The 12,630-nt window shown below is 38.9% G+C and overlaps 2 protein-coding genes across 7 annotated transcripts in view; both read left to right on the top strand.

The window, feature by feature from the left end:
• SMS (spermine synthase) overlaps positions 1–9,208 on the top strand; it is a 42,539-nt gene extending 33,331 nt beyond the window's left edge. For all 3 annotated transcript variants that reach the window (XM_064407472.1, XM_064407471.1, XM_064407470.1), the window contains exons 10-11: positions 5,064–5,179; positions 6,485–9,208. In XM_064407472.1, the coding sequence (XP_064263542.1) occupies positions 5,064–5,179; positions 6,485–6,527 (159 nt within the window). In that variant the 3' untranslated portion in view covers positions 6,528–9,208. The remainder of the gene's footprint in view (positions 1–5,063; positions 5,180–6,484) is intronic.
• A 150-nt stretch (positions 9,209–9,358) lies between these two features.
• The window catches only part of PHEX (phosphate regulating endopeptidase X-linked), a 113,289-nt gene continuing 110,017 nt past the window's right edge, over positions 9,359–12,630 (top strand). The window contains exon 1 of one of the 4 annotated variants that reach the window (XM_064407461.1): positions 9,359–12,167. In XM_064407461.1, the coding sequence (XP_064263531.1) occupies positions 11,894–12,167 (274 nt within the window). In that variant the 5' untranslated portion in view covers positions 9,359–11,893. Of the gene's footprint in view, positions 12,476–12,630 lie in introns of all 4 variants that reach the window. The other 3 variants (XM_064407463.1, XM_064407465.1, XM_064407464.1) reach the window with 3 other exon arrangements.

The raw sequence follows: 12,630 nt of genomic DNA, 5'->3' as shown, positions 1-12,630 counted from the left end.
GATTTCTTGGTAGCTTGAGAGACTTTAAGGAACAGACATTTTCATTTCCTTTTGTTGCTGAGAGTTTAGCCACTGGAATTGGGTTTGCCTCCATTATTTCCTTAACAGCCCTCCCTGTCCCCAAAACCTAAGCCTAGCTTTGATGCTAATGTTTCATGCTCTGTGTCTTACTGCTTAATAGTCACTCTGAAATGAGGAAGGATAAAACCCAACCATGGCCATGTCCAATTCTGGCACATTGTTATAAAATAAAAATAGAAACCCATGCTAAACATAAAATAAACTTCTCTGGCATGCAGTCACAGACAAAGGTGGCCTGTGACAATAACATATGGGGTAAGACATGTAAAAAAATAGGCAAGTATGGAAAAAAACCCTTTCACCTACTTTCAACTCACTAGTTTACTTTCTGAGGGTTGGAGGAAGCATAGTGGCCTAAGTTCAACATGTAACCAGTTGATGGACACATCTTCTTTGTAGATGGGCAGAGTTAAATGGAATTTACAAGGTTAATTTAAGCACATTTTTTTTTGCTATTACTTTAAGGAGTGCTTTTTGTCTGCCCAGAATTGTATTTGTTATTTAAATTTGTTGTGCATTGTCTTGTAGAAAGGTAAAAATTAAACCCATGGAACTACAGAATTTATGCCTTGTGAGAGCCCAGAAAAATGCGTATTGGAGATGGGCATGAGCTGTTGAAGTGAGTGCAAGCACTGAGCAGATTCAGGATGCAAAGGCTGTGAAACAGTTCAGGAGCCAGCTGCTTTAAGGAAGGTTTTAGAGATTAAGATTTGTTAATCTCAGAGTTAAAACTGCCTCAAGTACTTTTGTGTCAGAAAGATGCATCTTAAGGGTAAAAAAAATGGTCATCATTCTTCTAGTTCTTACCTGCCAAATTGACATGTTTGTTCCATGTTTGGCATGGAACAGAGATTAAGTTGGGGGGCTGGGGAGAGGATTTTGGTAGGGGCTTTTGTATTATGTTGAAAAATTGGCTGAACCCTGTGGGGAAAATAAAAGAGTGATTTTGCTTTTTGAAAATGTGTAATTGGTGAGTCATGAGCTTTAAACCTTGTTAAACAGCATTCAGTATTAGCTATTGTTTGAGTTACATGGTGTCTGTTCAGAACAAACAATGCATTGCTCTAGCACATAATTCTTCATTAGGCAGTGGGAGTTAAAGTGAACACTGCGTTGCATTCTGGGCTTGGTTCCCTGTGGCATTTTGGTGATACTGGAACATCTAAGTGTGATTGACATTGTTACTAACACTGTAGTCTTGGCTAATAAAGCTGGTCATGTTTTAAAGGTAGGTATTAATAATACTGATTTTTTTTCAACAAGTTTATTGAAATAAGCCTTAAGTTTTGTAGATTTGATTTTTGGAGTGCTTAACTTTGTGTTGAGTAAAGCCAGATAGTTAAAAAACACCAACTATGCAGAGCTATAAAATCTTGTAATGTTTGTCCAGAAGAAAAAGGTTGATAAAAGAGCCAGGTGAGTTGTGTGAACCTTTAGGCAAGATCTTGATTTGGAGACCGGGGAGCTGTGGGTTTGAAAAGTAAAAATTGTTTCTTGGCGTGTTCATTGTTCCTGTAATTTGTTTTCCATGGTGTCTGCAGTGATTTGTCTCTTGCTGGAGAAGGGAGAAATGATGAAATAGTGAAGCAACAGTCTGGGAAACTGTATACTCTTCTATCATTGTGTATCCTGTTCAACTTCCTACGTAATAGTGGTGTGCTCTGTAAATTACCTAGCAGTGTTCCTATTTATGACTCAAATTACACACACAGGTTGTTTTTTAGTTTTCGTTTGCATTCAGTCTGAGGTTGAAACAAAATGATATGTTTGGTGAAGGGCAGCTGAACCAAAAAAGCCCACCACAATCCCCTGGATAATAACAGGTTACTAAACAAGTACTGCAGCACTCTGTTCATTGTGCTCAGTTTGTGTTACTCTTCTACTTTTTACAAATCTGATACCCAAACCCAAATATGAAAATTTCTATATACAAAGTCACCTTCCTTTACCAAATAAACAAGTACTGGTTTGTTTGTGCAATATGATCAAAATTATAATTAAACATGTTTTATGCAAGTTCTTTTGAAGGCGTGCTTTCCCAAATATGATTTTTAAAATATTAGAGAGTGATAGAATAGAGTGTAGTCATAGGATTTTGTGGTGTGGAAGGGGCCCACAACAATCATCCAAGTCCAACTCCTGGCCCTGTACAGGACAACCCCAAGAATCACATCATGTGCCTCAGACCATTGTCAAGATGCTGTGTTAAGATTTTTTTTTTAAGTTGAGGTTTTCTTTTCGACTTGTGAAGACTTGAGCACAATCCAAAAGAAAAACTGAGCAGGATGCAGAAAATTCAGAGGAAGATGAGTGGAATGAATTCTCTTTTCACTTTCTCTGGAAATAGAAATGTTTTAAATACACTGTGAAAAAATCCTACCAATAAAAAGTAGGAAAAATAGTATAAATCCCAAAGTCAGAATGTACATTTTACACTTTGGTTCTAGTTATCATTTCATGTTGTTACATTGAAAAATCAGTGTAAATGGGGCTGTTTAGAAATACTGATTTCAAATGTTACCTCTGCGTGTTTTAGCCTCTGCCTGTTCTATGCTTTATAGAGCACAGACAGTACTTGTTCAAATGCATCTTAGTTCCTTGCTTTGTGAAAATTAATTTTCAGTTGTATTGTGTGCATGTAATAATTTTAAGGCCATTTAAAAAAAATCTGGGAGCACCAAAAATGAGCTGCACAGTTAAACAAGTCTTTCATAAAGCCTCTGCTCCTGGATTTAAAAGCTTTGCAGTGTCTTAGGAGAGCAACACAATGTGTGAAACATAGGCAGTCAGACACTTCGGAAGCTTTGAGTAAGTCCTTGGTTCCTGGGATCCTCATTTCAAGTTAGAGATTGTACAATACTGAATAAGATGCAAATGCAAGGAAGCTGATTTTTTCTTTAGATCTGGTGTTTTCTATTTGAGCCATCTGCATTCTTTCACAGTCAGGAGCAGGTTACACATGTTACTGAATGGCAGGAACGAAAGAGATACTGCATTCAATGGTCAGTTAAAAAAACCTCAAAATTATGTGTACTTGTGTGTACACACAAACATTTCCCAAAGTCATTCAGAGCAGCAGAAGATCCTGTCATTCTGTAGATGGAGGTTGTTGCTTTAGACCCTTTTCTTTCTAACACAACTTCTGTGCCTTGAATTTCTCACTATCATTTTGTGGGGCTTTGGCTCTTGTGCTGGATCTTTAGGGACTGTGTGTATTTGTTAACACCAAAATTTTCTTTTTGTTCTTTTTGCCTTCTTTGGCAAACGTTCCTCCACTGGAAGTGGTAAAATGTGTGGGAAAGCTGAGGATTTTTGTATTGAGAATAGCTCTTGAAAATGCTAGTTAATGCTTCTGTATCTACTGATCAGAAATCAGAAGAGGAAAGCAGGGTTTGTGCTAGATCACGATAAAAGACATTTATACTACGTGCTAGTAAGCCCAACCACTATGGGAAGATGGGGACATGCATCTGCTGAAGATCTCATCCTGCCCCACATATGGCCAGGCTGGCACACACATTCATAGTCATCATATAACTTGCTGTTGATGTGAGGTGTTACAGCATGGTTGGCTTGTCATGTTTGGAGCCTGGGTTCATCATGTTTGGGTTGAGCTGGAGATTCCTCAGGACAGTGGTGGAAGTAGAAGACTACAAATCAATTCATTTGGCTGTCAGTGTGCCAGTATCTCCACCTCAACCACAATGGCAGATATATTTTCTCTGTGCTGTGCCTCAGAAACAGTACACTTCTTTTTGGTGAGTCTTCATTCAGTGCATCATACCTGGAAAAAAACAACTGGAGTGGTTTGTAGACCACACAGTGGTGACTATTCAACTTCACTTAATTTCAAAGTAGCATCCAGATAACTTGTATTTGCCACACTCTTCTTAAGACCATTGAATTCAAGGTTGTAAAGTGTTTGCTTGTCTACTTGGTTATGTAGTCAAGAAACTTGAAAAAGCTTTTTTGATTGAACTTACACAATTGACTTTTATTGCTTTGGGTAGTTGGTGTTTGTTCAGTCTGGTGTTCTGGTGAGCTCACTGTAACCACTAAGTCTTCAAATGTGTTATGGATATGGAGAACTCAGACTTTTAATGAGACTTTCTCCGTATGCACACCCCAGGTATACATTACAGTAACTTCTGCTTTTTATTAATAATTAGCCTGGGACAAGGTAGTGCTTGCAAATAGAAGTTGCTTGGGGGAGAGTTGGGTGGGGTTTTTGTCTTTTTTTTTTTGGGTGGGGTTGGGTGTTTGCATTTTTTGGGGGGGGTTTTTGGGGGTGGGGTGTTTGTTTCTTGGGGTTTGCTTTTTTTTTTAAATTCCTCACTCAATCCTTGATGTGTTTGTATTCCAAGAATGAGGTGTTGTTTCACTCCCAAGACAAAAAAAGTAGTATAGGAAAATCTTCTTTTTCAGAAGTATGACGTGTGGAAACTCAAGATAATGTAGCCCGCAGCCAGAGAACTTCTATATAATTTGTTGTATTTTGTCATATTGCTTTGTAGAAGAATCTGTTTAAAATTAATAGGCTATAGTTTTTTGAAAGTTTTTTAAACACTGTAAGATCTAGGCAATGTTAAATAACTGAGAAAAATGTGGATGTTGTAATACTGTTTACTAATATGTTTAAGCAATTATAAAGAAAATGGTCATGGAGTAGATGTTATAGGTAAACAACACATGGTGGTCTGTTCTAACTGGAAGCCCTCATATAATGGTTGCTCCTGCTAATGAGAATATAGATAATCCCCCCCATACTTACCCTTTCTTGAAAGGATACAAATTATTGTTTGCTGTAGGCAGAATGAAGACAAGCTGTTCAGTGTTTGCATTGTAAATATTAAATATTAAGAACAGCATGCATTTGGTTCTGAAATATGTGGGAGCCTTGCAGTAATGTCAAAATGTATATGTTCATCTGAAATTTTGCTTATTTGCTTGATTGTGACTGGGTTTGTTTTTTTTTTCTTTAGGGAAACTGTATCAATCTGACTGATGCCTTGACTCTGTATGAAGAACAGCTTAGCAGGCTTTATTGTCCTGTGGAGTTTTCAAAAGAAACTGTGTGTGTTCCCTCCTACATGGAATTGTATCCTTAAAGACTGAAGAAGGCTGGAGAATGTGTATTAATAAATCAAACAAGCATAGCTTGTTTGGAGGTAATGAACTCAAGCAAAAAGGCAGTTCTGATTTAAATATTTAATGGGTTTTTTTTTCATAGCAAATGAAGTATTGCAGTTTTGAGTATAATTGTAGGAATTGTTTTCTAAAAGTGCTATAAATTCACAGCTGGTAAAATGATCAGCACCTTTCATGCATAGGCTGTGTTTTTTTAAATGTTTTTGAGTGGTGTATGTGATGTAGGATAAACTGTGTGGTAAGGGTAATGCTGCCTGGGAGTTCTAACAAGGCTGTATCTTCTTACTTTCTTTTCTTCTTTTAGTAAAATGAGAAACTAACTTCATACAGATTAGCATGATCCTGATCTTTAGATATTATCTGACAGAGCTGTTCTTGAACATACAGCTCAGACTTTAAGGCTGGGAAATGGGGAAGAGTGATTCCTAACAGGTTAGTGTTACTGGAAAAAAATATTCCAGGTAGAGGGGTATGCATCTTCCCAGCAACATCCCATTCCCAAAAATAATCCTTCAGAATTTCTTTAATTTGTGGGTGGTAAGGAAGTTACATAACGAGCCTAGAAGTTTAAACTTCAAGCCCTTAGTGTGAGAGGGGCATTTTGATCTGCTGTAAGGTGGTTCTGCCATCTGCATTTGCCTTGAGTGTTCGCTGCTTTTGTGGCATCTCCCTGGAAATGTTTCTGCAGAGTAAAGCCTGCTGTGGCTGTCTCTCTTGACGGGAAACATCTTTCCACAATCTTCTTATTCGTAATACCTTAAGCACACACTACTGCCCCAGCCTTTCTTCTGTGTGTGTGCCCATTTGCCTCCCTCCTGTGTCTCTAAGAGGTTCAGTGCTCACTGCTGCAGCCCCCATACTGACCCTATACTGACTCCAGACTGACTGCAGCCAGCTCCTCCTGCTTCTCATTATTGGCAGCTCTTTGTGAAATGCAGATTTGACCTTGCATTTTCCAGACAAAAGAATGTGAAGGATATCAAGATACTTGCCATTTAAGCTTACAGTTTCAGCGAAACTGGTTACTTTTGCCTTTGTGACTGCCAGGCCTTAATGGAACATGTCTGTGTTTTCAAGAGTAGGCATCTTTGAACTGCTGAGTCAAGAAGGGAATCCAGGTAGATTTCACTTTTGAGTGTTTCCCTATCCTTTATGAGCTACCAGAAGTTTTCAGAATTTAAATATTAGTAAAAAGAACTGCATTTTAACTGTGTACAAGTGTTGCCTTTTTTCCTTAACTACTTATTTTCTCCAGATGGGTATTCTACACGATTTGGAAGAAACAGACTGACATCTGAACATCAAGATTATTTTAGATGATCCTAAATGTACATGCTGCATGGAGCATATAGGCCTGCCACATGCTGCATATTGGCATCTTGAACCTTTAAATTATATGCTGTAGATGATCCTGAAACTTAGTCATGCTATTGATTGTGAATTCTTTAAATGTTTTTTTACTATTATTTTAATTTAAAAGCAAATGGAAAATGTATATTTTGACGAGCTAGGGTGTTATTTTTGAAAGTCAACTTAGATGAATAAGCAGCAAAACTATATAGCTGCTGACTGCACTGAACCTTTAGAATGTGATCCTTTTTATTTTTTTGTAGATCTTTGCAAACTGGTTGATTAAAAAAGACATCTTTAGCATTTCATCCCTGAAGGGAGGTCCATGGAGTTTTTGTTGTTTTTGCTTTTCCAACAGATTTTTCATTTATGGTGCTTTTTAAAAATGGGAGAGGGTTTTTGTGTGGTTTTGGTTTTTTTAAATGAACACTGCAGTGCTTCCATACAAAGAAGGGCATAACTAAGAAGAAAATAATCTTGTGGGAGAATACCCCAAGTTCTTCGTTGCAAAGGGAAGAAAGCCAGTCTTAAATTTTTATTTACCCTAGCAATTCATCATTGCTGGAATCTCTGCTGCAGAAGAATCTTTGGCCTTTTACCTCCTGGATTTTTTTAGTTGCTGCCATATTGATGATTTGGATTCTGATATGGATTTGACAGTAGCTTTGTACTGAAGCATGTAGATCAAGGATGGGTTTTCATTCCACCATGGTGCAAGAAATTGGGTGTAATGAGGTTCATGTGGGCATATCCTCTCCCCAGCCTATGGGAAGCACTAAATTTTTGATGTAAAAGTTGGCTTAGAGGATGAAGAAATGTGGGTGTGATATGATCTATCTTTATGTGCACCTGTACTGAATGTTTTGAAGTGTGTGTGTGCTTCAGTAGGGTCAGTGCTGGTTGTATTGCCACAGATGGGCCACATTGTGTGAGGCTCTTGCTCAGTTAGATTCACTTGCAGTGTAAAAATCAGTAGAAGCTGGGGTGCCTTGTAGTTCTGTTCTGAAAAAAAAAAATTTTTCTTCAGCAGTTTCTCATGCTGTCAAAAATTATATTTTTGTAAGAGTTTGCTGTGTAGCGACTAAAATATTCGTGCTTAAAAATCCCACTTGAAAGGAGGTAGTAAAGATATGACCAGTATGTGCATTTTTTACTTTTCCAAGGTAGAATAAAAAGTGCACTATTTCCCTGAACACTCTAATCCTGAGCAATGATGTTTCACCATATCAACATTTTCTTAGTTCTCTTGGAGAAAGTTGATTTGCCCTGCTAATATACTGTTAATGAAAAAAAAGTACAAAAGCTGTTCTTTATGCTTCTAAACCATACATAAAGAAAAATTTTATTGCATCCCACATATATGAACTTTCCATAGAATCTGAGCAGCCTATGCAGAATTCCAGAGTGATACTCGAAAATGTGCCAAAATTTGCTTTTTCTTTGGCCTGTAGTTGGTCTAAATGTTTTCAGTTTCGACAGCCAATAGAAGCATTTTTTTGTCTTACTATTTTAAACCATCTCAGTTAATTCTCTAAAATGCACAGGGCACAGTTCTTCCATGGCCTACAGCTTGTGAATCACTGAATACTCCCAAAGAACAGAGCTTCCCTCTAAATAGAATAGTTTCCTGTATTTCTCTGAGTGTTCTAGGTCTGTTGTAGACATCCCAGAAAATACTTTGATATTATTACCTGTAATCTAATAGAGACTCTTCATTTATGATCCAGGACTGCAGTCAGTTTGTCTAGCTGCAGATGAATGCAGATATCCTGTAAACAGGTGTATCCATAACTGTGCAAGCATGAATATTTCCATTGGTTCTTAGTGTGATTACTCATGTAGATGAAGTGAAGCCCACAGGGACTGAGCTCAGAGCATCTGTGTTCCTGGGTGAGCTTGGCAGATGTAGAAATCAGTCACAACAGGTGGGGGTGCTTTGGTTTTTAGCAAGGAAACTCGTGAACTAGAAGATGACATAATCTGCTTGTTGTACCATGGCTTGTCCTTCCTTTGGTATTGCTGCACAGGGAGCTGCTGGGTGTGCAGGGATCTTCTGTAAAGATTCCCAGAATGACCAGGGGACCTGAATTGCATATTAATAACTGAGAGGCAGCAGCGCTTGCAAACTTTTCAACTAGTAGAGTATGAAGAGAGTTGGAAGAATTATCTTTTTTCTTTAACTTTTTTTTAACGTAGTGTTTTGCAGTGATAGATGCAGTATAAAGCAATTCAGCAAACACTGAACATTATATTTTTTTAAGTTGCTGAATTGATCCGGAGCAAATATATATACACATTGTTAGTCTTTATTTATTTGTTGCTGTAGTATAGATTTTTTTAAAAGAAAAACAAGTCTGTGTGTTAGAATTTTCAAATGCAAACTGCTATAGCTGATCAGTTTTCCATGTTCAAGGGCAGTTGGGAAATGGCTGTGATTGCTGCACTATGTATGCAAACAGTTCCCAAGACATGGTTAACATTAGAGGTTTCTTAATTATTCTTTGCACTAAATGCTGCTTCCACCTAGAAGTTATTGATTGATAGTAGTTTGTGCAAGGAGAAGACTGCTGGCATTGTATCTACTGCATCAGTGCAGTGCACGTGTTAAAATAAAGGTACGCTCTCATTATTTGTGTGTTTGAATTGTTAAATCCATTGTGGACTCAGTGTTCAAATGACAGAATTGATGGGTATGATGCTTGCCATTGTACCTCCTCTTACCTTGTTGCATAAAGGTACTTCCTGATCCTTTTATTCAGTATCTTTTCTGTCTCAGATTAATAAATTGTTATTTTCCATATAATAAATGCTCAGGTAAGATACTCTGTATATGGAACAGTGCACTGATACTTGTAATGGGGAGAATCACTTGAGGCTTCAGTGATATTTGTCTAGAAAGAGTTAATTTTCCACAGCATTTTAGATGTGAATTCTTTGAAGGTCTCTTAAGTGGAAGTTTGAGTTTTTCTGCTGAAGCAGTGAGTTGGCTTTAGGTGACGGTGTAGCTCATTGTGTGGCACAGAGAAAAGACAGGCTTAGGAGAAGTCAGTGTGACATTGAGAATGATGGAAACTGGCACAGAAGTTTAGGAAACAGGGAGAAGGGCACAAAGAGGATGGGCACATCAAAGAAGTTATTAGTCTTTCCAAATCACACGCCAGAATAATGTCATACATTGAAAGAATGACATTATCCCAGAAAATATAGAGAGATTGACATGAATTCCAGCTAATTGGAAAAGAGTAGTATTCACATCTGCATTAAGTGCAGTGGTAGCAGAAAGTTTGCTAGTAGGGAAAAAGAAAAGGGAGGAAAGTCTTAACTTTGAGGGGAAAAAAAGTCTCACACATAGGCTGAGGGTAGAATAAGGAGTAATTTTGGAGCGCCTGCATGCACAGTAGGAAGGATGGGTACCTTGGGTTTTTATTTTTGCTGTTTGAGAGTTTGAGGTGTTGACAGCTTGCTGGAGGGAACAAGGTGAGAGGACGGGTGAGAGGAAGAGAACTCAATTTCTTATTTTAATTGAGGAATAGGAAACTGCAGATGATGTTGCCTGTGGGTAATAGGAGAAAGCTGACAAACTTTGCCCACAGAGAGAAGAGTAGTTGGAGTCATTAGAGATGCCAAGGGAGCAAGTGAGAGAAGTAGCAAAGTAAGCAACTGCTGCAGTGATTAATAATAGCACTGAGCAGCTCAGAAGTGCCTTTTTGAAATGTGGAGTGCTTTAGGAAGCAAGGAATGGGAACTGGGAAGATATGAAAAAGTTCATACTGTGGTCATACATTGCAGTGAACTTGAGCTTCAGAGGTAGAAGTGGAGAAGGTAGAAAGAAGGAAAAGTAAAATGTGAAATTAACTTCATAATTGGAAGTGTGATGAGAAGTATTCCTGTGCAGTGTCAAGAGTGGAAAGGGTGCAGGGGCAAGAGGCATTGAGTTGAAAAGGAACTGAGGAAATGAGCCAGGAAGAGGAACCAAGAAAAAGGACAACACAACAGATGTGGTGTGGGAATTTGGGGAACACATCTGGACATACAAAAAAGTGCCAGTCATACTGCCCAGCCTGTCCTCTGATGGTATTGGATGGAGAAAGAGAAATTAAAAACATTTGGGTTTGTTTTGTTGGTGGTTTTTTCTAACTGAGTAATGAGTGCAAGATGTCTTCTAAGTATTTTCGAAGGAAAAGAGCTTAACTGCTGGAAATTAAAGGAAGACTAAAAGGAAACTTCAGATTAAGGAGTGTTTAAGGGTAGACTGATTACTGAAGCAAATAAATACAAATTTCATGAAGTCCAAAGGCAAGGCAGCTGTGGGATTTAACTGTCATGGATTGTCATTGAGCATGGAAGGGAGGAAGGCAGGAAGATACCAGTGGCGTCTCTGCTGTCTTCAGCTCGTGGAACTGGAAGTACTGATCAGAACTGGCAAATGTATGGTATAACTAAAAAGCACTGCTACAGCCACCTGACTTCAACATGCCATGATAACTTTGTGTGTTACTTGAGAGGAAATTCTCATCAACGATGAATGCACAGCACAATGTGCCATATTACCTGTGCAGCACCCAAATACAAAAGTATTTTATTGGTGTATAATGGAAACATTTTAATGCAGCTGTTCTTTATATAGGCACAGAAATGCACCAATGGAATAAAATAATGGTTTAGTAGATGGGAATAACAAAGATAAGTCTGTACAGCTCTGTGAATACTTTTGTTGTTCTGGTAGTTGCTAATGTTATCTAACACTTCCCCGTTTAACTTCACTTAATTATCAGACCTGATAGGCTTGATTTCAAAAACTATTTTTATTTCATGCTTTGTCCTGGTTCTGCTCTTAAGCTCCTCACTGGGACACTCTGTGTGAAATTATTTCCTAGTGATTGGCATGTCTTGTAGCACTTAGGTGTTTTCAATGTTTTATAACCACTGGTTAGTTAATTGGGGTGGAAGGATGACAGGTTTTTTTCAGGAAACAAATTTTTGACAGCTCATTGTTTAAAATGAAGACTGACAGAATACTTATAGGATCATGCCATGACTTTTCTTTTTAGAAAGGGCCAAATACTGTTAGAAATCTTCACTTGTGTCTTGAATTAAAATGTTTATACTAGGATTGTAAAATTCCTATGGTATATATAACAGTTAAATACTAAGGAAAGGAAAGTTACCTGCTGGCATTTTCTGGAGCTGATACACAGACAGCCATGTGGCTTAAGTTGTAGTCTAGATGCACTTAATAGAAGTATTAAGATAATAAACAATTAACCTAATACTGCCAACACTAAACCATGTCCCTGAATGCCATATCTGCTCCATGGATGGTGACTCATGTGCTTCCCTGGACAGCCTGTTCCAGTACTTCACAACGCTTTCAGTGAAGAAAATTGTTCTTAATAGCCACTGTAAACTGCCTGTGGTACTAAGAGGCTGCTGGCTCTTGTCCTACTGGGGGACAAGAGTGACCCCCACCTCTCTACAACCTCCTTTCAGGTGGTTACAGAGAGCAGTAACGTCTCTCCAGTCTTTTTTCAAGGCTAGAGAAACTCTTGCCTCAGCTGCTCCTCCTGAAGTTTTTGCTCTGGGTCCAAGTGAGTCCCCAAGGCCTTAGAGGCCCCTGAGTTCCTCTGTTCCTGCCTGTCTGACCTTCACCCACTGCTGGGTGCAGTTTGATGGCTTCTGAGAGATGGCCTCGTGTACAGACACTTCTGCTGTTTGCTTTTCTTCCTGCGCTGCTCCACAGTAAGTGTTGCCTTTGTCTCCCAGGCAGCTGCAGAGGTTGCAGGTAAGTGGGTGACTGGCCCAGGTTTCTGGGCCTGGGAGCAGTGAAGCTGCAGATGGGCTGAGAAGTGACACCATGCTGCACAGTGGAGTTGGGAACAGCCCTGTGAGCAGCAAGGTGAGAGGAGGAGGGGAGAAAGCACTGCAGGCATCACAGGAGAGATTCCCCTGCTGCCTTTGCAGGGCTCCAGTGGAGCATGGGCTTCCCTGCAGCCCTTGGAGGAGCCAGGCCGGAGCAGGGATCCACACTGCTCTCCACAGGAATTGCACTGG

This window comes from Passer domesticus, chromosome 2, assembly GCF_036417665.1.
Source record: "Passer domesticus isolate bPasDom1 chromosome 2, bPasDom1.hap1, whole genome shotgun sequence".
NCBI classification, from domain to species: Eukaryota; Metazoa; Chordata; class Aves; order Passeriformes; family Passeridae; genus Passer; species Passer domesticus.
This window is presented reverse-complemented; position numbering and strand designations above follow the sequence as displayed.